The sequence below is a fragment of the Scyliorhinus canicula genome, chromosome 11, assembly GCF_902713615.1.
Source record: "Scyliorhinus canicula chromosome 11, sScyCan1.1, whole genome shotgun sequence".
Lineage (NCBI taxonomy): Eukaryota > Metazoa > Chordata > Chondrichthyes > Carcharhiniformes > Scyliorhinidae > Scyliorhinus > Scyliorhinus canicula.
The window spans coordinates 94557288-94583661 of NC_052156.1; the positions used below are offsets into that span (position 1 = coordinate 94557288).

The 26374-nt window shown below is 47.2% G+C and overlaps 1 protein-coding gene across 1 annotated transcript in view; it reads right to left on the reverse strand.

The window, feature by feature from the left end:
- The window catches only part of LOC119973201 (transmembrane and coiled-coil domains protein 1-like), an 85119-nt gene extending 75480 nt beyond the window's left edge, over positions 1 to 9639 (reverse strand). The window contains exon 1 of the mRNA XM_038810853.1: positions 9613 to 9639. Coding sequence (XP_038666781.1) covers positions 9613 to 9624 — 12 coding nt within the window. The 5' untranslated portion in view covers positions 9625 to 9639. The remainder of the gene's footprint in view (positions 1 to 9612) is intronic.
- Between the last annotated feature and the right edge of the window lie 16735 nt (positions 9640 to 26374).

Here is a 26374-nt window from a genome sequence, read left to right on the forward strand (position 1 = left end):
CACCATTTACACTGCAGGCACCGTCAGTGACTCCATTTACACTGCAGACACCGTCAGTGACTCCATTTACACTGCAGACACTGTCAGTGACTCCATTTACACTGCAGACACCGTCAGTGACTCCATTTACACTGCAGGCACTGTCAGTGACTCCATTTACACTGCAGACACCGTCAGTGACTCCATTTACACTGCAGACACTGTCAGTGACTCCATTTACACTGCAGACACTGTCAGTGACTCCATTTACACTGCAGGACACCGTCAGTGACTCCATTTACACTGCAGGCACTGACAGTGACTCCATTTACACTGCAGGCACCGTCAGTGACACCATTTACACTGCAGGCACCGTCAGTGACTCCATTTGACTCCAGGCACTGTCAGTGACACCATTTACACTGCAGACACCGTCAGTGACACCATTTACACTGCAGGCACACGTCAGTGACATCCATTACACTGCAGGCAGCGTCAGTGACTCCATTTACACTGCAGACACTGTCAGTGACTCCATTTACACTGCAGGCACTGTCAGTGACACCATTTACACTGCAGGCACTGTCAGTGACACCATTTACACTGCAGGCACTGTCAGTGACTCCATTTACACTGCAGGCACTGTCAGTGACACCATTTACACTGCAGGCACCGTCAGTGACTCCATTTACACTGCAGGCACCGTCAGTGACTCCATTTACACTGCAGACACTGTCAGTGACTCCATTTACACTGCAGGCACTGTCAGTGACTCCATTTACACTGCAGGCACCGTCAGTGACTCCATTTACACTGCAGGCACCGTCAGTGACACCATTACACTGCAGGCACCGTCAGTGACACCATTTACACTGCAGACACTGTCAGTGACTCCATTTACACTGCAGACACCGTCAGTGACACCATTTACACTGCAGGCACTGTCAGTGACTCCATTTACACTGCAGACACTGTCAGTGACACCATTTACACTGCAGGCACTGTCAGTGACTCCATTTACACTGCAGGCACCGTCAGTGACTCCATTTACACTGCAGACACCGTCAGTGACACCATTTACACTGCAGGCACCGTCAGTGACTCCATTTACACTGCAGGCACCGTCAGTGACACCATTTACACTGCAGGCACCGTCAGTGACACCATTTACACTGCAGGCACCGTCAGTGACTCCATTTACACTGCAGACACTGTCAGTGACTCCATTTACACTGCAGGCACTGTCAGTTACACCATTTACACTGCAGACACCGTCAGTGACACCATTTACACTGCAGGCACTGTCAGTGACTCCATTTACACTGTAGGCACCGTCAGTGACACCATTTACACTGCAGGCACCGTCAGTGACACCATTTACACTGCAGGCAGTGACAGTGACACCATTTACACTGCAGACACTGTCAGTGACTCCATTTACACTGCAGGCACCGTCAGTGACACCATTTACACTGCAGGCACCGTCAGTGACTCCATTTACACTGCAGGCACCGTCAGTGACTCCATTTACACTGCAGGCACCGTCAGTGACACCATTTACACTGCAGGCAGTGACAGTGACACCATTTACACTGCAGACACTGTCAGTGACACCATTTACACTGCAGGCACCGTCAGTGACTCCATTTACACTGCAGGCACCGTCAGTGACTCCATTTACACTGCAGGCACCGTCAGTGACACCATTTACACTGCAGGCAGTGACAGTGACACCATTTACACTGCAGGCACCGTCAGTGACTCCATTACACTGCAGGCACCGTCAGTGACTCCATTTACACTGCAGGCACCGTCAGTGACTCCATTTACACTGCAGGCAGTGACAGTGACACCATTTACACTGCAGACACTGTCAGTGACACCATTTGCACTGCAGGCACCGTCAGTGACACCATTTACACTGCAGGCAGTGACAGTGACACCATTTACACTGCAGACACTGTCAGTGACACCATTTACACTGCAGGCAGTGACAGTGACACCATTTACACTGCAGACACCGTCAGTGACTCCATTTACACTGCAGGCACCGTCAGTGACTCCATTTACACTGCAGGCACTGTCAGTGACTCCATTTACACTGCAGGCAGTGACAGTGACACCATTTACACTGCAGACACTGTCAGTGACACCATTTACACTGCAGGCACTGTCAGTGACTCCATTTACACTGCAGGCACCGTCAGTGACTCCATTTACACTGCAGACACTGTCAGTGACTCCATTTACACTGCAGGCAGTGACAGTGACACCATTTACACTGCAGACACTGTCAGTGACACCATTTGCACTGCAGGCACCGTCAGTGACACCATTTACACTGCAGGCAGTGACAGTGACACCATTTACACTGCAGACACTGTCAGTGACACCATTTACACTGCAGGCAGTGACAGTGACACCATTTACACTGCAGACACTGTCAGTGACTCCATTTACACTGCAGGCACCGTCAGTGACTCCATTTACACTGCAGGCACTGTCAGTGACTCCATTTACACTGCAGGCACCGTCAGTGACTCCATTTACACTGCAGACACCGACAGTGACTCCACATTTACACTGCGGGCACCGTCAGTGACTCCATTTACACTGCAGACACCGTCAGTGACACCATTTACACTGCAGACACTGTCAGTGAATCCATTTACACTGCAGACACCGTCAGTGACTCCATTTACACTGCAGACACTGTCAGTGACTCCATTTACACTGCAGGCACCGTCAGTGACTCCATTTACACTGCAGACACTGTCAGTGACTCCATTTACACTGCAGGCACTGTCAGTGACTCCATTTACACTGCAGACACTGTCAGTGACACCATTTACACTGCAGACACTGTCAGTGACACCATTTACACTGCAGACACCGTCAGTGACTCCGTTTACACTGCAGGCACCGTCAGTGACACCATTTACACTGCAGACACCGTCAGTGACTCCATTTACACTGCAGACACTGTCAGTGACTCCATTACACTGCAGACACGTCAGTACTCCATTTACACTGCAGACACCGTCAGTGACACATTTACACTGCAGACACCCGTCAGTGACTCCATTTACACTGCAGGCACCGTCAGTGACTCCATTTACACTGCAGACATAGTCAGTGACACCATTTACACTGCAGGCACTGTCAGTCACTCCATTTACACGGCAGACACTGACAGTGACTCCATTTACACTCCAGGCACCGTCAGTGACTCCATTTACACTGCAGGCACCGTCAGTGACACCATTTACACTGCAGGCACTGTCAGTGACTCCATTTACACTGCAGACACCGTCAGTGACACCATTTACACTGCAGACACCGTCAGTGACACCATTTACACTGCAGGCACTGTCAGTGACTCCATTTACACTGTAGGCACCGTCAGTGACACCATTTACACTGCAGGCACCGTCAGTGACACCATTTACACTGCAGGCAGTGACAGTGACACCATTTACACTGCAGACACTGTCAGTGACTCCATTTACACTGCAGGCACCGTCAGTGACTCCATTTACACTGCAGGCACCGTCAGTGACTCCATTTACACTGCAGGCACCGTCAGTGACACCATTTACACTGCAGGCACTGTCAGTGACTCCATTTACACTGCAGACACCGTCAGTGACTCCATTTACACTGCAGACACCGTCAGTGACTCCATTTACACTGCAGACACCGTCAGTGACTCCATTTACACTGCAGGCACCGTCAGTGACACCATTTACACTGCAGACACTGTCAGTGACTCCATTTACACTGCAGGCACCGTCAGTGACTCCATTTACACTGCAGGCACTGTCAGTGACTCCATTTACACTGCAGACACCGTCAGTGACTCCATTTACACTGCAGGACACCGTCAGTGACTCCATTACACTGCAAGGCACTGTCCAGTGAATACCATTTACACTGCAGGCACCGTCAGTGACACCATTTACACTGCAGACACTGTCAGTGACTCCATTTACACTGCAGACACCGTCAGTGACTCCATTTACACTGCAGACACCGTCAGTGACTCCATTTACACTGCAGGCACCGTCAGTGACTCCATTTACACTGCAGGCACCGTCAGTGACACCATTTACACTGCAGACACTGTCAGTGACTCCATTTACACTGCAGGCACCGTCAGTGACTCCATTTACACTGCAGACACTGTCAGTGACTCCATTTACACTGCAGGCACCGTCAGTGACACCATTTACACTGCAGACACCGTCAGTGACTCCATTTACACTGCAGGACACTGTCAGTGACACCATTTACACTGCAGGCACCGTCAGTGCCTCCATTTACACTGCAGGCACTGTCAGTGACTCCATTTACACTGCAGACACCGTCAGTGACACCATTTACACTGCAGGCACCGTCAGTGACACCATTTACACTGCAGACACTGTCAGTGACTCCATTTACACTGCAGACACTGTCAGTGACACCATTTACACTGCAGACACCGTCAGTGACACCATTTACACTGCAGGCACCGTCAGTGACACCATTTACACTGCAGACACTGTCAGTGACACCATTTACACTGCAGGCACTGTCAGTGACACCATTTACACTGCAGACACTGTCAGTGACACCATTTACACTGCAAGACACTGTCAGTGACACCATTACACTGCAGACACTGTCAGTGACTACCATTTACACTGCAGACCCGTCAGTGACACCATTTACACTGCAGGACACCGTCAGTGACACATTTACACTGCAGGCACCTGTCAGTGACTCCATTTACACTGCAGGCAAGTCAGTGACATCCATTACACTGCAGGCACCTGTCAGTGACTCCATTTACACTGCAGGACACGTGCAGTGACTCCATTTACACTGCAGACACTGTCAGTGACTCCATTTACACTGCAGGCACCGTCAGTGACTCCATTTACACTGCAGGCACTGTCAGTGACTCCATTTACACTCCAGGCACTGTCAGTGACTCCATTTACACTGCAGACACCGTCAGTGACACCATTTACACTGCAGGACACCGTCAGTGACACCATTTACACTGCAGGACACCTGTCAGTGACATCCATTTACACTGCATGACAGTCAGTGACACCATTTACACTGCAGACACCGTCAGTGACTCCATTTACACTGCAGGCACTGTCAGTGACTCCATTTACACTGCAGACACCGTCAGTGACACCATTTACACTGCAGGCACTGTCAGTCACTCCATTTACACGGCAGACACTGACAGTGACTCCATTTACACTCCAGGCACCGTCAGTGACTCCATTTACACTGCAGGCACCGTCAGTGACTCCATTTACACTGCCAGACACCCTCAGTGACACCATTTACACTGCAGACACCCTCAGTGACACCATTTACACTGCAGACACCGTCAGTGACTCCATTTACACTGCAGACACCGTCAGTGACACCATTTACACTGCAGGCACCGTCAGTGACTCCATTTACACTGCCAGACACCCTCAGTGACACCATTTACACTGCAGACACCGTCAGTGACTCCATTTACACTGCAGGCACCATCAGTGACTCCATTTACACTGCAGGCACCGACAGTGACTCCATTTACACTGCAGGCACTGTCAGTGACTCCATTTACACTGCAGGCACCGTCAGTGACTCCATTTACACTGCAGACACCGTCAGTGACTCCATTTACACTGCAGGCACCGTCAGTGACTCCATTTACACTGCAGGCACTGTCAGTGACTCCATTTACACTGCAGAAGCCGGTCAGTGACCCATTTACACTGCAGAACACTGTCAGTGACTCACATTTACACTGCAGGCACCGTCAGTGACACCATTTACACTGCAGGCACTGTCAGTGACACCATTTACACTGCAGACACCGTCAGTGACTCCATTTACACTGCAGACACCGTCAGTGACTCCATTAACACTGCAGACACCGTCAGTGACACCATTTACACTGCAGGCACCGTCAGTGACTCCATTTACACTGCAGACACTGTCAGTGACTCCATTTACACTGCAGACACCGTCAGTGACACCATTTACACTGCAGACACTGTCAGTGACACCATTTACACTGCAGGACACCGTCAGTGACTCCATTTACACTGCAGACACCGTCAGTGACACCATTTACACTGCAGGCACCGTCAGTGCCCCATTTACACTGCAGACACCGTCAGTGACTTCCATTTACAATGCAAGGCACGTCAGTGACACCATTTACACTGCAGACACCGTCAGTGACACCCATTTACACTGCAGCCCCTGTCAGTGACTCCATTTTACACTGCAGACACCGTCAGTGACACCATTTACACTGCAGGCACCGTCAGTGACACCATTTACACTGCAGGCACCGTCAGTGACACCATTTACACTGCAGACACCGTCAGTGACACCATTTACACTGCAGGCACTGTCAGTGCCTCCATTTACACTGCAGACACGTCAGTGACACCATTTACACTGCAGACCGTCATGTGACACCATTTACACTGCAGACACCGTCAGTACACCATTTTACACTGCAGGCCACTGTCAGTGACACCTTTACACTGCAGCACACGTCAGTGACACCATTTACCACTGCAGGACACGTCAGTGACACATTTACACTGCAGGCACCGTCAGTGACACCATTTACACTGCAGGCACTGTCAGTGACTCCATTTACACTGCAGACACCGTCAGTGACTCCATTTACACTGCAGGCACCGTCAGTGACTCCATTTACACAGCAGACACCGTCAGTGACTCCATTTACACTGCAGACACCGTCAGTGACACCATTTACACTGCAGACACCGTCAGTGACACCATTTACACTGCAGACACCGTCAGTGACACCATTTACACTGCAGGCACCGTCAGTGACACCATTTACACTGCAGACACCGTCAGTGACTCCATTTACACTGCAGACACCGTCAGTGACTCCATTTACACTGCAGGCACCGTCAGTGACACCATTTACACTGCAGACACTGTCAGTGACTCCATTTACACTGCAGGCGCAGCCAGTGATCCAGACTGACTCCATTTACACTGCAGCTGTTGTTCACTCAACATATGTATTGAGCCTTCATGATCTTAAATCTTTTTCTTACGTGCTTCACAGGGTCTTTGTCATACAAAATTTAAGCAAGCTACAGGAGATGTGAAGGCCAATGTCCTCAGTTGAAGATGAGTTTCAAAGCTGGCTTAAAGTTGTCTCTTACTGCAGGGCAGATGAAGATAGGCCAAGTGGTTTAGGGTACAGTTGAGGAGGATAGTGAGAGACTTCAAGAAGACAGACAAGTTAATGGAATGAGTGGCAGATCTAACTGAATGCAGAGAAAATGTGAAGTGATTCATTTTGGTAGAAAGCATGAAGAGGGTCAAGCTCCCCTAGCCAAGATGTTCCAGTACACATACAACACTGGCATCTTCCCGGTAATATAGATTATTACTCAGCTATGTCCTGTCCATAAAAAGCAGAAGAAACCCAATCCAACCAAATATCATCAAATCAGTCGATTTCGCGATCTTCAGTAAAGTGATGGACAGTGCTATCAAGCAACAAACTTACTCAGCAACAAACTGTCCACAAACACTCAGTTTGGGTTCCACCAGGGTCACTCAGCTCCTGACCTCATGACAGCCTTGGCTGAAACATGGACAAACGAACAGAATGCCAAACGTGCGAGAGGATAACAGCCCTTGACATCAAGGCAGCATTTGACCGAGTATGGCATCAAGCAGCCTTAGCTAAACTGAAGTCAATGGGGATCAGGAAGGAAAGAAACTCTCCACCGGTTGGAGTCATGCCTGGAAGAAAGGAAGATGACTGTGGTTGTTGGAGGTCAGTCATTTCAGCCCCAGGACATCACTGCAGGAGATGCTCAGGATAGTGTCCTCGGCCCAACCATCTTTACCTGCTTCATCAATTACCTTCCTTCCATCATAAGCTTAAAATTGGGGATGTTCGCTGATGACTGCATAATGTTTGGGAACAATCATGACTCCTCAGATACTGAAGCAGTCCATACCCAAATGCAGCAAGACCTGGACAATATACAGGCTTGGACTGACAAGTGGCAAGTAACATACGTGCCAGGTAATGATCATCTCCGACAAGAGAGGATCTAACCATCTCCCCTTGACATTCAATGGCATTACCATTGCTGAATCCCACATCAATATCCTGCGGGTTACCATTGGCCAGAAATTGAATTAGACGAACCATATAAATACTGTGGCTACAAAAGCAGGTCATAGGTTGGGAATTCTGCAGCGAGTAACTGATTCCCCAAAGCCTGTCCACCATCTACAAGGCAAATGTCAGGAGTGCGATGCAACACTCTCCACTTGCCTGGATGAGTGCAGCCCCACCACTCAAGAAGCTCAACACCATCCAGAATGAAGCAGCTTGCTGGATTGGTACTCCATCTGTTACTTTTAACATTCACTCCCTCCACCATGGATGCACAATGGCAGTGTGTACCATCTACAAGATGCACTGCAGCAATTGGCTGAGGCTCCTTTGACAGTACCCTCTAAACCCACAACTTGTACCACCAAGAAGGACAAAGCCAGCAAATGGATGGGAACAAGTTCCCTTCCAAGCCACCCACCATCCTAACTTGGAAATACATTGCTGTTCCTTCACTGTTGCTGGGTCAAAATCCCAAACTCCCTCCCCAACAGCACTGTAGGTGTACCTACACCATATGGACTGCAGCCGTTCAAGGCAACAGCTCACCAACATCATCTCAAGGACAATTAAGGTTGGGCAATAAATATTGGCCTAGCCAGCAACATCCACATCCCAAGAAAGAATGAAAAGCACTGAGCCAACACACCCATACACACGCTTGCAAACTCTAACACAACAAACACTGACCCTCAGAAAAAGGGACATAAGCTTACACACTGCATCCAATTGTATACCTTCCTCTTCCTTCAATCTCTTTTCATTGTAAGCTTTAAATCAATCTCTTTATCTGTGATGTTTTTATTTTAATAGAGGAGATGGGTTAGAAAAATGTGTCAAATTTGAAATTCAAACATCTTTTTAAACTAAACCTTCACCCTGAATCCAGTCACCACGTCTCCAGAATATGGATATAATTTTCTTCCTAAGTCTGTGTGTTTCTAAGCAGGGTTCCCATAAACTAAGTGACTTGTTGTCCCCTCTGGGCAGATCTCACTCTGGAATATGGGCACAGTGCCATTCCGGCCTTGGGTGACTTTCTGTGTGGAGTTTGCATTTTCTCCCCGTGTCTGCGTGGGTTTCCTCCGGGTGCTCTGGTTTCCTCCCACAGTCCAAAGATGTGCAGGTTAGGTGGATTGGCCATGTTAAATTGCCCTTAGTGTCCAAAGGCTAGGTGGGGTTATGGGAATAGGGCAGAGGAATGGCCTGGGAGGGGCACTCTTTCGGAGGGTCGGTGCAAACTTGATGGACCGAATGGCCTCCTCCAGAAATGTAGGGATTCTATGATACTCTGTGATTCTGCTCCAACACCTCCCCAATGTTGTCCAGCTGGTTCTTATCTGGCCAATCATAACCAGAGAATGACCTGCAATTTCATCACTTCCTGTTCACATATCGAAGATCAATTCTTGCCCCCTCCGATTTCTCCTTCACATGCTTACCTTCGGTGACATCCTCTGAAGACACAGCGCAAGTTTTCATATGTACCCTGCTGACACCCAGCTCTGCCTCACCACCACCTCTCTCGACCCATCCACTGCTGCTAAATTGTCCGACATCGAGTACATGGTGGTATTCATATCAATGATCTGGCACGAGACATGGATATCACCATTACATGTGAGAACACCACCCACCAGATACGTGGTACATATTCATGCGACTCGGCCCAACGTTGTCTACCTCATACGCTGCAGGAAAGGATATCCCACAGCAAGGTACATTGGCGAGACCATGCAGTCGCTGCAACAATGGATGAACGGACATCACGAGACAATCACCAGGCAGGAATGTTCCCTCCCAGTCGGGGAACACTTCAGCAGTCAAGGGCATTCAGCCTCTGATCTCCGGGTAAGTGTTCTCCAAGGCGGCCTTCAGAACGTGCGACAACACAGAATCGCCGAGCAGAAACTGATAGCCAAGTTCCGCACACATGAGTACGGCCTCAACCGGTACCTAGGATTCATGGCGCATTACATTCACCCCCCCCCCCCCACTATTTAGCCTGGGCTTGCAAAATCCTACCAACTGTCCTGGCTTGAGACAATTCACACCTCTTTAACTATGATTATCTCTTTCCAGTCGCTCTGTCTGGACCTGTAAAGATTTAATTACCTGCAAAGACTCGCATTCAAAGCATCATCTTGCATCATTGGTTTTAGCTTTTGGTACCAGTGTTTAGAGTTTTCTGCTAATTTCCTTCCGTAGTTCATCTCAGCTCTTTCGATTTTATTTTTAGTAGCCTTTTGCTGAACCTTAAAGTTCTCCGAATCCTCCAGCTTACCATTAGTTTTTGCTCTTATGTCCTCTTTGACTTCTTTTTTTGCCATGGAGCGTTTTTCTCCCTTTTAAAATTCCTCTCCCCCTCAGGAATATACTTTAATTGAGGGGTATTGAATATCTCCCTGAACATCCGCCACTGTTCCTCAACTGTCTAAATGTTCCAAGATTTAGATGTTTCAGGTGGGATAGAGTGGGATGTAAAAGGGATGGGGGAGTTGCATTACTAGTTGAGGAGAATATCACAGCTGTACTGCGGGAGGACACCTTGGAGGGCTTATACAGCGAGGCGATATGGCTAGAGCTGAGGAACAAAAAGGGTGCAGACACAATGGGCGCGATTCTCCCGAGTCACGAAGACTCGGGAAGCTGGCGTCAAAAACGGGCGGGTTCGACGCCAGCCTCCGCCCCCCCCCCCCGACCGGGAACCGATTCAGCTCCCCGGTCGGGGCTAGTACCGCGCGGCTGTGAACTCCGGCATCGCGGGCTTAACGAATTTCGTTAAGCCCGCTAGCCAGAGTTAGCGACGGCTGACGCGTCAGATGACGTCAGCCGCGCATGCGTGGATTGGACGACTCCAACCCGCGTATGCACGGATGACATCATCGCGCTTGTGCGTGAAACCCGCGCATGCGCGGGCCGTTATGCCCCGCAGAAGCCCCGCGGATGGATCCATCGGGGCGGCGGAGGGAGAAAGAGTGCGCGGGGTAAGTACCCGCTGCCCGCGATCGGTGGGCACCGATCGCGGGCCCATGGCACCCTTGGCACGGCCGTGGTACTGCCGTGCCAATCAGTGCCATGGTTCCCCAGATCGGGACTTTACGGCCGTTTTTACGAACGGTCAGACCAGGTGTGTTTTACGTTCATAAAAACGGCCGTAAAGGCCTTGGAAATCGGCCCATCGGCCAGGGGTGAATAGCTGCTCGCCGTAAAAAAACGGCGGGCAGCGATTCGTGTCGGGAGGCGGGCGTGGGGGGGGGGGGGAGAATAGCGGGAGGGCGTCGGACCAGCGTGTCCGTAAAAATTTACGCCGCCCGCTATTCTCCGAATTTTCGTGACCGCGGAGAATTGCGCCCAATGTTGGGAGTTTACTACAGGCCTCCCAACAGCCAGCGGAGACAGAGGAGCAGATAGGTAGACAGATTTTGGAAAGATGTAAAAGCAACAGGGTTGTTGTGGTGAGTAATTTTCGGCTGGGAACAGACAAAGCCAGAGTGGAATATAAGGAATAAAAGCAAATTACTGTGGATGCTGGAATCTGAAATCAAAAGAGAAAATGCTGGAAAATCTCAGTAGGTCTGGCAGCCCTATAGGGAGAGAAAAGAGCAAGCATTTCATGTCCAGATGACCCTTTGTCAAATGTCATGGGAATGTCACTTTAAGAAATGTTTGTCTTCTCAAGTGGCTGCAGTGATGTCATTGTGTGGGTGGGGCTCTAGTTCTCCTTTTTACTTTTGTTTTGAGCTGGAAACTGTTTCTGGCTCTGCGTTTTAGTTTCGTTTTCAGTTGGAGAGCTGCATTCAAACCAAGGGTGTGTATTTTGGTCTTTCTCTCTGCATGCTAAAGAATGTATCCAGATCACTTGATGATTTCAGAGTGATACCTGTTTTTGTAAGAAATGCAAACCTACTGTCTTTGTTAAACAGGGTTTTTGATTTATGGATTATCATAGAATTTACAGTGCAGTGCCATTCGGCCCATCGAGTCTGCACCGGCTCCTGGAAAGAGCACCCTACCCAAGGTTAACACCTCCACCCTATCCCCATAACCCAGTAACCCCACCCAACACTAAGGGCAATTACTAAGGGTAATCCTGACAAAATCATACCCATTTATCTGCATTTGTGCTATCGGCTCATTGACCTTATTCCGAATACTGCGTGCATTTAGGTACAAGGTTTTTAAATACGTCCCACTGATTTGTCTTTCCCTTGCAGCATTTTCTTGTGCACTACGCTTTTCACACATTCTGACCTGCTTTATTAATCTCTGATAATACTCAGCCTCATCCCTAACTTTCACTCACAGACATCTTACATTTTGATTTTTTACGTTTCCTTCCCCCTCCACATTAGACTGGCCCTGCCTGTGCATCCTAATAACCTCTACTTTCTCCTCACATGGTGACCTGCTACTTTGGTTCCCCTTAACTATTATACTTCTTGTTGTTTTACCATTAGCTGCAGTTCCGAATGTTAGGTTTCTGACTACTTCTTTACTCTCTGCCCTGTTACTTGTTTTTGGAGTGTATTTAGTCCCTTTTGAGGTCTCTCTCTCCATTGCCTACTCAGTTAATTCATTTGTTTTTTAATGTTTTTCTCAACTTTGATGCAGATGTGTAATCTTTTTCAGCCTCACAACCCTCCCAAGATATCGGATCTCTTGAGTATCTCCGATTTTAATCGTTCCATCATGGGGGTACTGTGATGAATGTAGGAATTTCAGAAAAATTGTATTATATGTATTTGGTGCAGTAAGAGCTCAAAGCCTAAGTTAGTGTGTGACGACGGCAGTAGTGCTTTTAAAAATCCTGGTTGGAAAGGTTTTGGGAGCCGGAGGTGCAATTAAGACATCGTAAAAAACTGGAGCTATTAGAGTTTTGTTTGGATTAAGGGTTATCTCTCTGTGGAGTTAATTAGATTTCAGCTTGGTAAATTGATGTAATTAATGGGAGGAGGTAAAGTACGAGGCATTTTGCAGAAAAGCAGTTTAGCTGAGTTTGAGATTGGAATGCGAGCAGAAGTCAAGTATCTGCTCTCACTGCAGTTCAGTTAAAGATATGTCTGTAGACAGATCAGCAGTTTCCTTCCAAGCAGTTCAGAATTGTGTGACTGGAAAGTAAAACCAACTCAGAAGCAGCTTCTGATGAAATAAAGCCAGAGTTTCTGCATGGTTCTGACAAGAGTCAGAGCTTTTCTTTAAACTAGTGTCAAAAGATCTCTCCCCCACAAAGTAGAGTATCCAGACATCTTTGTACAGCAGGTACTTCTGAGTGCTAACTGTATTTGAAAGTCGATTGAGAGTTGAGATTTTTTTGTTGATTGAATGGGAATAAAGATAGCAGTTGAGGGCTATTGTGTCACTGCATTGATTAGCATTGTTTAAGGGGTAATTGTAAGCGTGTGTGATGTTAAAGATATTTTAATACTATGTTAGTAATAAAGCTTGTTTTAATTTACCGTATCCCTATTTTTTGTGCAATCACATCTGGAGTGAGGTAACCTTTCTTCAGTTTTACAAAATTAAAATATTCATAGAATCATAGAATGTATACTGCAGAAGGAGGCCATTCGGCCCATCAGGTCTGCACCGGCTCTTGGAAAGAGCACCCTACTTAAGCCCACACCTCCACCCTATCCCTGTAACCCAGCAACCCCATCTAACCTAAGGGCAATTTAGCATGCCCAATCCATCTAACCTGCACATCTGTGAACTGTGGGAGGAAACCGGAGCACCCGGAGGAAACCCACGCAGACATGAGGAGAATGTGCAGACTCCACATAGACAGTGACCTAAACCAGGAATCGAACCTGGGACCCTGTTGCTGTGAAGCACCTGTGCTAACCACTGTGCTACCGTGCCACGCATTGGGTTTCTGTCAAGTACCCTAGCCACTGCTGGGGTCTGGTCCGGGATTCTAACATCACCATGCCTTCACCATGGGCTCCAAGCTCTGGAATTTCCTCCCTAAAGCCTCACATCGTGAAAGTCATATCCTGTTGGCCAAGCTTTTGGTCATCTGCTCTGCACTCGGTGTCAAATATTTCTTTAAAATTCTCCCGAGAAGAATCTTGAGATGCTTTATGTTAAAAGCGCAACAGAGAGCCTCACACTTCTCTCATGTTCCCAGTAATCACTGGCTTCAGAGATCAGCTAATTGTCACTAAATGACACAGTGCACAATTAAATTTTGCTGTGGGCCTCAACCAGGCCTCATCTCAAGAACATCTGTGGACATGACAAAATTGGAAGAGCTGTCCCAAAGACGAGTGAAGCAAACAGCCTGACAGTCATAATCACAGATTCATACCTCTCACCTCCCAGACTACTCCATGACAATAACTTTCACATCAGCAGGACAGATCTGCCAGAGGAGGTGTCACAGGAGGGAGTGGTCCTCTGAATCCTCAAAATTGACTCAGGATCACATGAAGTCTTATAGCATTGAGTCAAACACGGGGAAGGAAATAATCTTCCAATTACCATCTCCTGCCTCCTCCATGTTGAACACCAACTGCAAGAAGCACACAGGGCAGCAAGGGCACAGAATGTAATCTGGATTGGGGCTTTATAGTTCCATTACCAAGAGTGCCTCAGTAGCACCAGCACAGACCAAGCAGGCAGAGCCCTGAAAGACATATCCAGGCAGACAGGCCTGCAATGGACGCTGAGAGAACTGAGGGGGGAAAATCTATTTGACCTCAACCTCATCAATTTACCCATCACAGATGCATCTGTCCATGCCAGTATTGGTAGTGTAAGGATTGTGACAAAATCTTTTGTCTCTTCGGTGTTTCTTTTTTGAACTGAAACCAGTCCCACCCCACCCTCCGCAAGATGCCATTTGAACTAGCCCAGGACTTCACCTTGATGCTCTGTAGAAGAGCCCATGATGTCAGTGTGATGGATTTGGCAAACGGCCAATCAATGCGTCTGGAATTCTGGGGTATTGCTTGCGTTTGGTGAAGCCATTCAGAACCTTACTGAAGAAAGGCGGGTCAAAGAGCTCCAATTTGTTCTGAATTCTTAGAATCACAGGTTTATGGCATAGAAAGAGGCCATTCGGCCTATTGTGTCTGTGCTTGCTGAAAAACAAGCGCCGCCACCCCCCCCCCCCCCCCCCCCAGTGTAACTCCACTTTCCAGAATTTGGTCTGGTGCCTGCAGGTTACAGGACCCGAGGTACAGATTCAGATACCTTTTCAATGAGTTGTGGGTTTCTGTCTCTATTACCCTTCCCGGCAGTGAGTTCCTGACCCCTGCAACCTGCAGGTGCCAAAATATTCCTACCAATCATTTTAAATCTGTCCCTGGTTCGATTCCCCGCTGGGTCACTGTCTGTGTGGAGTCTGCACGTTCTCTCCGTGTCTGCGTGGGTTTCCTCCGGGTGCTCCGATCTCCTCCCACAGTCCAAAGATGTGCATGTTAGGTTGATTGACCATTCAAAATTGCCCTTAAGTGTCAATAAAGGTTAGGAGGGGTTACGGGGATAGGGTGAAGGTAATAATAATAATCGCTTATTGTCACAAGTAGACTTCAATGAAGTTACTGTGAAAAGCCCCTAGTCACCACGTTCTGGCACCTGTTCGGGGAGGCCAGTACGGGAATTGAACCCGCGCTGCTGGCCATGTGGGCTTAGGTGGGGTGCTCCCTCCAAGGGCCGGTGTAGACTTGATGGGCCGAATGGCCTCCCTCTGCACTGCAAATTCCATGATTCTATGACTAGAGAGAGTGATAATCACCGTTGTTTTCTAAAATCAGCGGGTGCCTGGCACATCCTTGCTGTAAACTTGAAATTATCCTGATTCTACTAAGAAAGGTTAAGGAAAAAAAGTAGCCAGCTGTAGGTCTAACCTCCAGAAAGAAACTAACCGGAAGACATCCATCTGAATCAAAGATCCTTATCCTTTTATTTTATTATATTTTCTTTACTTCTGAATCACCCTTTCCCGTGTGTGTGTGTCTGCATTTGTGGGTGCGTGTCTGCATGCATTTTATATATATACACATATATATATTATACGTATGAGATTCTGCAAAGAGATCCAAGCATGAGGCAGTTTTAAAACTCTCTCTGCCTGGTGATTTCGAGAGCATTCTACAGCCTGCAGTTTCTCGTTGAAGACATCATTAGGAGATCACTGGCTACAAAGACCACTATGTTGGCAACAAAGAACCATCTCATAGCTCTTAATCATTGCAATTATTTAAACCCCCCCCCCCCCCCCCGTTCCGTGTGTGTGTGTCTGGGTGGAGGGTGGGATGGGGTTTTGGGAATAGTTCGATTAGCAGACCATTGTTCCATTTTTATTATATATTAATCTTTTTTCTTGTTATAAATAAACTGTTTAATGTTTAATGTTTTACTTGTAAATCTGGTGCCTGTAAGTCTTTGGAGCAGTCTAGGGCCAACATCTCGACACGTTTATAAGAATTATTTGTTAATTTGCTTATGTTTGGGGGGGGGGGGGGGCTGCATTCATCCAGATAAGTGGAAACTATTCCATTACACTCCTGACCTGTGCCTTGTCGATGGTGGACAGGCGAGTCAGGGAGTCAGGAGGTGGGTCATTCACCACAATCCCCAGCCTTTGACCTGCTCTTGTAGCCACAGTATTTGTATGGCTGGTCCAGTTAAGTTTCTGGTCAATGGTACCCTCCCAAGATGCTGATGATGGGGGATTCAGTGATGGTAATGTCATTGAATGTCAAGGGGTGATGGTTAGACCCTCTCGTTGGAGATGATCATTCTATGGTACTACATTAATGCAAGTTCATATGATCCCTACAGTGCAGAAGGAGGCCATTCGGCCCATCAAGCCTGCACCGGCCTTCTGAAAGAGCACCCTACCAAGGCCCACTCACCTGCCCTATCCATGTAGCCCCACCTGACCTGCACACCTTTGGATCTTGGGAGATCTGGAGGAAACCCGCACCACTTGGAGAAGATGCAAACTCCACACACAGTCACCCGAGGTTAGAATTGAACCCGGATCCCTGGCGCTGAGGCAGCAGTGCTGACCACAGTACCACCATGCCTGGTTGATTGTGCCAGTGTTTAAATTAACAGCTGATATCTTGAGGTTTTGGTGACAGCAAACAAACCTGGAGGTCCGATATTCCATTCCACAAGGTAACCTGATTTAGCTCACGTCAGCCCTATTGGCTATGACTGCTCTCAGTCAGTGTCCATGGGTTGCTGAGGAAATCAGTGAATCACTAATGTTCCTTTTACAACCCAGCAATGACATCACTGCTGGAAAGTAGGAAACATAGGTCAGTTTATTCACAGCAATGTCCTACAAAGAGCACTGATAAGATAAACCATTTTATTAGCATTAGCATTAGAAAGATAAATGTTATCTTGGAGATTGGGGACCAAACCCCTTTTCACGTTAGAATCATGGAATCCCTACAGTGCAGGAGGCCATTCGGCTCATTGAGTCTGCACCAACCCTCTGAAAGAGCACCCTACCTCGGCCCACTCCCCCGCCCTATCTCCTTAACCTTATGTAACTTGCACATCTTTGGACTGTGGGAGGAGACCGGAGCATCCAGAGGAAACCCACGCAGACACAGGGCAGAATTGAACCGGGTCCCTGTTACTATAAGGCAGCAGTACTAACCACTGTACCACCTTGCTGCCCATCGTTCTGTGGGATTTTATATGTCCGCATAAGAGGCAGGCTAAAGACTAAAGAGATTTGAAAACTGCAATCTAATCAGAACATCCATTATAAAGCGCTGGGTTGTCACTTTTCCAGTGTATGATATCATTTGAACTTTGAGATTAGACTAGAATGCTGTAGTCAAGCCCTGCTAGTTATTCTCACAGGAATGTATTGCCCGAAACTACAATGGAAATTATGTTCCCTGCGTATGCCAGGGTATGCCTGGCCTCCAAACACAGACAGCAATACACCTCAACCGACAGCACATCACCAGTGTTCAATGCTTAGCAGGACAGTCAGACATGCTCAACTGCATTGGACTGGGAGCTAATATGACTATAGTGCAAGGACTGAACAGTGGTTTGCAATAATATAGATAGTTGGTGTTCAGCTTCATTATGAGGATCCTCAACACAATCTGCTTCACGTTACCCCTCCCTTCAAATCCTGGCTCTGCCCTTTATTAGTAACCAGATCACAACAGAGGGAGCCCTGTAGGTTTCTGAGTCCAACTTTTGAATTGTTGAGCTCTCAGTAGCCTTGCAACAGTGTGTTTTGGACTATATGTAACTGAAACACTGCAGTCAGTAACTCGCAATTCAAACTAGCTGATTAAAAGCAGAGTTTCAAGGCTGCTGACTATCTCAACGTGCCTTAAAACCAGTGAAGTACTTTCTGAAGTGGAGTGAGCAACTGTCACAATGCAGTCAATTTGCACTCAGGAAGTGCCCTCAAACAGCAATGTGATAACGACTAGACAATCTGTTTATGCGATGTTGATATGAGGGGTACATATTGGTCAGGACACCAGGGATAACTCCCCTGCTCTTCTTCAAAATGTTTTACGTCCAGCTGAGAGGACTTGCATGAAGGTTTACCAGACCGATTCCTGAGATGGCAGAACTGACATACGAGGAGAGATTGAATCGGTTAGGATTGTATTTTCTGGAGTTCTGGGGGAAATCTCAAAGAAATCTATGAAATTCTAATAGGACTAAGCAGGGTCGATGCAGGAAGGATGTTCCCATGGTGGATGTGTCCAGACCAGGGGGCACAGTCTGAGGATGCCGGGTAGCCTGTTTGGGACAGAGACGAGGAGACATTTCTTCACTCAGGGAGTGGTCGGCCTGTGGAATTTGTTACCACAAAAAAGCAGCTGAGGCCAATTGAGGCCAATATTGTATGTTTTCAAGAAGCAGTTAGATATCACACTTGGGACGAAGGGGATTGAAGGATATGGGGGGGAAGCGGGATCCGGCTACTGAGTTGGATGGTCAGCCAGGATCATAATGAAGGGTCGAATGGCCTCTTCCTACTCCTATTGTCTATGTTTCTATCGAAAACATTTCTTCAAAAAGATAGCCCACCTCCAACAGAGCACCCCACCTCCAACAGAGCAGCACTCCCTAAGAACTGCATGGCATTGGCAGCCTTCATTTCTGTACACAGTGCTGGATAGGACTTGAACCCTGAACCTTCAGACTCGGCAGTGAAAGTGCCTCTAACTAAGCCATGGCTGACGGTGGGCAGCACAGTAGCTTCTCAGCTCCAGGGTCCCAGGTTCGATTCCCGGCTTGGGTCACTGTCTTTGCAGAGTCTGCACGTTCTCCCCATGTCTGCATGGGTTTCCTCCGGGTGCTCCGGGATCTTCCCACAGTCCAAAGATGTGCAGGTTAGGTGGATTGGCTTTGCTAAATTGCCCTTAGAGTCCAAAACAGGTTAGATGGGGTTGCAGGGACAGGGTGGAAGTGTGGGCTTAGATAGGGTGCTCTTTCCAAGGGCCGGTGCAGACTCAATGGTTAAATGGCCTCCTTCTGCACTTTAAATTCTATGACACACAATATGCAACAATCTTCCAGCAGAAAATGCCTGCTGTATTCACATTCCTTAATCTGAATTCCTTGATATTTGTGAATTTCCTTGAAATTGTGCAAAGAGCAACCTTGAGCAGAGTTGGTGTACGCTGTGAGAGGGTCGGAAGAATACCTTAAATCCCTCACCAACACTCATACCTGCTTCAGTCTCAAGGAAGAGCTCCTCATCTTTCAACCTCCTAGCCGTCTGGACAATGAGATAATTTGGTTTTGTTTTGTATTGCTGGTTTGGGTTCTTTTCCCCCCCTCGTGTTTCTCTATTTTCTTTTGCTTTTGGACAGCCGCTGATCAGGGTCCTGCCAGTCACACCTCCTCGACAATCTTTTCTTTATCCTTAGTTATCGCACCAAAATTCCTTTTGCCACTTCATCTCTCCTGCCCTCCACTTTATCACAAATCTTCCCTTTGTTTTTTTTCATATAATCACAGGTTTATGGCATAGAAAGAGGCCATTCAGCCCATTGTGTCTGCGCTGGCTGAAAAACAAGCCCCCATGCAGCGTAACCCCACTTTCCAGAATTTGGTCTGGTGCCTGCAGGTTACGGGACCCGAAGTACAGATTCAGATACCTTTTCAATGAGTTGAGAGTTTCTGCCTCTATTACCCTTCCTGGCAGTGAGTTCCTGATCCCTGCAACCCGCAGGTGAAAAAATATTCCGACCAATCATTTTAAATCTGTCCCAGGTTCGATTCCCCGCTGGGTCACTGTCTGTGTGGAGTCTGCATGAGTTTCCTCCGGGTGCTCCGGTTTCCTCCCACAGTCCAAAGATGTGCATGTTAGGTTGACTGACCACGCTAAATTGCCCTTAGTGTCAATAAAGGTTAGGGGGGGTTACGGGGATAGGATGAAGGTAATAATAATAATCGCTTATTGTCACAAGTAGGCTTCAATGAAGTTACTGTGAAAAGCCCCTAGTCACCACATTCCGGCGCCTGTTCGGGGAGGCCGGTACGGGAATTGAACCCGCGCTGCTGGCCTTGTGGGCTTAGGTGGGGCGCTCTTTCCAAGGGTTGGTGCAGACTCGATGGGCTGAATGGCCTCCTTCTGCACTATAAATTCTATGATTCTATGACTGGAGAGAGTGATAATCACTGTTTTTTTCTAAAAGCGAGTGCCTGGCACATCCTTGCTGTAAACCTGAAATTATCCTGAATCTAATAAGAAAGGTTAAGGAAAAAAGGTAGCCAGCTGTAGGTCTAACCTCCAGAAAGAAACTAACCGAAGACATCCATCTGAATCAAAGATCCTTATCCTTTTATTTTATTATAGTTTCTTTACTTCTAAATCACTCTTTCCCGTGTGTGTGTGTGTGTGTGTGTGTGTGTGTCTGCATTTGTGCGTGCGTGTCTGCGTGTATTTTATATATATATACATATATGTTATATACATGAGAGAGAATGGGGTGTTAGAAAGGGTTGGGAATCACAGCAGATGGCTGATTGTATTGTTTTGCTGATTTAATTATAATACCTGTTACTAATAAAAGGTTACTTGTGTTTAAATTTAACAAACCTGGTGACTGTAGTCAACTTAACTCAACCAATCTAATTTCACTTGTGTTGCGACTCTGGGTCAAGTGGGCCTGGAATTGACTGTACACTAGCCCAGGGGGTCGGAACACTTCACAGATGCTGCCAGACGTGCTGAGTCTTTCCAGCATCTTTTGTTTTTATTTCAGATTTCCAGCATCTGCAGTATTTTGCTTTGGCACCTGTTTTTCTTAAATCATTATGCTCATAAACTCAGTACCTGACTAACAGCTGGATGATTCACACATCAGTCTAAATGGTTGCGGCTCTTCCATCCTCTATTCCTGGATGATGGCTTTTGTTGGTGAAGGGAGATGGCGGATTTAGAATTCTCTTCTCCTAAACAGAGAGTGACTGAAAATGAAAGGCGGTTTGTTTGCCAGAGATGACCGTACACTCTGGTACTCAATGGCAAATGCTTAACCAATCTTAAATCAGGCAAACTTTAATGCATGGGGTGAAGAGCAAATGGTGAATAAAAATCACACCAAAATCATAGATCATAGAATTTAAAGTGTAGAAGGAGGCCATTCGACCCATCAAGTCTGCACCAGCTCTTGGAAGAGCACCCTACCCACGGTCAACACCTCCATCCTATCCCCATAATCCAGCAACCCCACCCAACACCAAGGGCAATTTTGGACACTAAGGGCAATTTATCATGGCCAATCCACCTAACCTGCACATCTTTGGACTATGGAAGGAAACCGGAGCACCCGGAGGAAACCCACGCACACACGGGGAGGATGTGCAGACTCCGCACAGACAGTGACCCAAGCTGGAATCGAACCTGGGACCCTGGAGCTGTGTAGCAATTGTGCTATCCACAATGCTACCGTGCTGGGTCGAAAGACCAAATAACCTCTTGAGACAACGTTTGTGGAGAGAAAGGAGGGTGAGCACTGGGTCATACCACAATTGCTCAAACCAGTGTTGGAAGGCGAGAGGGAACATGTCAGAGAGAAAATATAACAGCTGCTATTAGGAGGAAATAGTGGAGTAGTGGCAATATCAATGGACCAGAGGCTGATGGAGGCACAGGTTCAAATCCCACCACCATAGCTGGTGGAATTTAAATTCAATTAATAAATCTGGAATTAGTCTTAGTAATGGGGGCTGCACAGTAACACAGTGGTTGGCACTGCAGTCTCACCGTGCCAGGGACCCCGGGTTCTATTCTGGCCTCGGTGACTGTCTGCGCAGAGTCTGCCCTTTTCCCCCAGTGTGTGCGTGGGTTTCCTCCGGGTGCTCCAGTTTCCTCCCACAGTCCAAAGATGTGCAGGTTAGGTGGGTTGGCCGTGATAAATTGCCTTTAGTGTCCAGGGATGCGCAAGTCAGGTTAACAGGGATAGGGCAGCGTGGGCAGATGAGCGGACATGGGTAGAGTGTGGGCAGCATGGTAGCATTGTGGATAGCGCAATTGCTTCACAGCTCCAGGGTCCCAGGTTCAATTCCCGGCTGGGTCACTGTCTGTGCGGAGTCTGCACATCCTCCCAGTGTGTGCGTGGGTTTCCTCCGGGTGCTACGGTTTCCTCCCACAGTCACAAAGATGTACAGGTTAGGTGGATTGGCCATGATAAAATTGCCCTGAGTGTTCAAAATTGCCCTTAGTGTTGGGTGGGCTTACTGGGTTATGGGGATAGGGTGGAGGTGTTGACCCAGGGAAGGGTGCTCTTTCCAAGAGCCGGTGCAGACTCGATGGGCCGAATGGCCTCCTTCTGCACTGTAGGAATTCTATGAAAGCTTCTATTCTAAGAATGGTGTCCTTGAAACTTAATTAATTGTCATAAAAACCCACCTGGCTCCTTTTAGAGAAGGAAATCAGCCATCCTTACCTGGTCTGGCCGACATGTGACTATAATGTGGTTCAACGCTTAACTGAAAAGGGCTTAACAAGCCACTCAGTTCAAGGGCGACTGGGATGGACAACAAATGTTGCCAGCAACATGCACTTAAACTATTCTTTAAAAAACTACTTGGGAACAGCAAGAGGGTTTTAGGATGCACTGAGAGGCAAAAAAACAATAGATCCAAATCCAGGCAGACCAGGGCAACCAACAGATTCCCCAGCAGTGTGTGAATCACACACTGGGTATTCAAATCCAGCATCCAAAGACAGCAGCTTGACAAAGCTGAATGAATCAATGAACACTGAAAGTTCCAACAGAACAGAAAGCAAAATACTGCAGATGGCGGAAATCTGGCCATTCAGGAGGTGAACAATGAGAAATCAGGACTGTTACTATCAATGAGTACACCCTGAAAGAACACTAAGACAGTAAGTGAATAATGTACCAAGAACTGTCAACCATGCATTGAAGCAGCTTAACCCTCTATTAATCCAGATTTCTCTGTAATGTACACAGTCAGGTACTTGTATGGACAAGATTTAGAAGCAGTATTTAGAATCATAGTGGTAGAGTCATACAGCACAGAAAAAGGCCCTTCAGCCAGCCCACCATGTCAGTGCCCACCATCAAATATCAATCTATACTAATCCCATTGACCAGAACTTGGTCAATAGCCGACTATATCTTGCCAATTTAAGTGCTCATCCAGATGCTTCTTAAATGTTGCGAGTGTACCTGTCTTCACCACCCTCTCAGGCAGCGCGTTCCATACATCCACCGCCCTCTTGGGTGAAAAATGTTTCCTTAGATCCCTCTAAACCACTTACTCCTCACCTTCAACCTATGCTTTCTTGTCTTCGACACCCTGAGAAAAGATTCTTACAATCTACCCCATCTATGCCTCTCATAATTTTGTATACCTGTATCAGAACCCCCATCAGCCCCAGGGAAAACAATCCCAGCCTGCCCAGTCTCTCCTCATAACTGAACCTTTCCATTCCAGGCAACATCCTGGTGAATCTCCTCTGCACCCCCTCGACTGTCATCACATCCTTCTGATGGTGTGACAACCAGAACTGCATACAATATTCTATCTGTGGCCTCACCACAGGGGAGGCAATGGTGGAGTGGTATTGTCACTGGACTAGGAAACCAGAGACCCAGAGTCATTCTCTGAGGACCCCGGTTCAAATCCCGCCACTGCAGATGATGAAATTTGATTTCAATAAAAATTTGGAATAAAAATAAGTCTAATGATGACCATGAAATCATTGTTGACTATCGGGAAAACCCATCTGGTTCACTAATGTCCTTCAAGGAAGGAAATCTGCCGTCCACACCTGATCTGGCCTTCATGTGACTTCAGACCCACAGCAATATGGTTGACTCTTAACCGTCCTCAAGGGCAATTAGGGATGGGGATAAATGCTGGCACAGCCTGCGAAGCCCACATCCCATGAATGAATAAAATGAATAAATTAATATAACAAATGTTTTATAAAGTTGGACCAAGACCTTCCTGCTCCTATGCCCTGGCAAGCATTCCATATGCCTTCTTCGTCACCCTACATGCCAGTGCTGTCACCTTCGGGGATCCATGGACTTGTACATCATGCTCCCTTTGCTCCTAAATGCACCCTCGGGACTGTCTGTTCATTGCATATATCATACCCTTATTAGGCCTCCCAAAATGTATCACCTCACACTTATTAGGATCAAATTCCCATCTGCCATTGCTCTGCTCAATTCACCAGGTGATCAAGATCAGTCTGTTGCCTCAGACTATCCCCCTCATGATCAACACCACCAATTTTCATGTCATCTACAAACTTACGAATTATACCTTCTAAATTCACAGCCAAGACATTAATGTATACAACAAACAGCAAGGGGCTCTGCATCAATCCCTGTGGTACACCTCTGGTCACAGGCTTCCAATCACAAAAGTAATCCTCCACTATCATCCATTTCCTCCTATTAACAAGCCAATTTTGGATCCAATTTTGCCAACTTGGGTTGGATCCCATGGCTCTAACCTTTTGGACCAGCCTTCCATATTGGACCTTGTCAAAGGCCTTACTGAAGTGCATGTCAACCTCATAACTGCGCTACCCTCATCAATATATTTAGTTTACTTTTCAAAAAACTCAATTAAATTAGTTAGATAGGATCTCCCACCAACAAATCCACGCTGAGTATCCCTGATCATTCCCTGCCTTTACAAGTGTTCATTAATCCTATCCCTCAGAATATTTCCCTACCCCTGACTAATCGACCTGTGATTACCTGGCTTACCCCTGCTGACCTTCTCGAATAAAGGTACCACATTAGCTATCCTCCAGACATCTGGCACTTCACTTGTGGCCAACGAAGACTTAAATATCTCCGTCAGGGCCCCAGCAATCTCCCTCCTTGCCTCCAATAGCAGCCTGGGAAACATCTCCTCAGGCCCTGTGGATTTATGCATCTTTATTGTTGAGAACGGACTATTTTACTAAATTTCCACCCAAACTGAAAGTCAATATATTCTCTGCAATGTGATGCAGCACTCAGATACATCCAAACAATAACTGGAGAGAATCCAATTTTGCAAAGAATCTCAACAAAATCCCAATTGCTCATCTGACCTTGCACACTCTCTTCGTTCCTGGTTCTAGACCACTCTATCACTAAAGGCCCTGTTCTGTTCACTCTACATCTCTTCACATGTTAAAATCCCTCAGAACCTCCTCTGACAGAAACAGACCCAACGTCCACATCTTGCATTTGCTATATCTGAGTCAGTCTGTTCTATATACCCTTCACTGCCTTGATATCACCCCAGTCTGTACACAGCTCTACAATGTGTTTATCTCGATTCATCATTCCATCTTCACTATTATACACTGTTGCCTTTAAACCAAGGCCACATTCAGCTCCTTCACACAGCATCAAGCTCAATAATCCAGCATCCCAGCAGCAAAGGAAAGCATTTAGGGAGTTGTACTGAGTGAAATGTCCACCATCAGGAACAGCTAGCCCCGAACACAATTGACACAAACTCCAGCAAATAGTCTGTGCAGAGATTGTCGACCTGCTGTAAACAACTCAACACAAACGCACTCAGCTACACAAAATATGAGGCGTTTTCAAAGTCTGCCTTACACAGGACTAGGCAATCTGCCCAGCATCTGTAACAGTACAGGGACATACACAACGAAAAAGAAAAAAAAACAATTACCCGATCCAGCTCATCTCCCGAATGAGGACTGAAGGTTAGCGGCTCGAGAAACAACGAGGA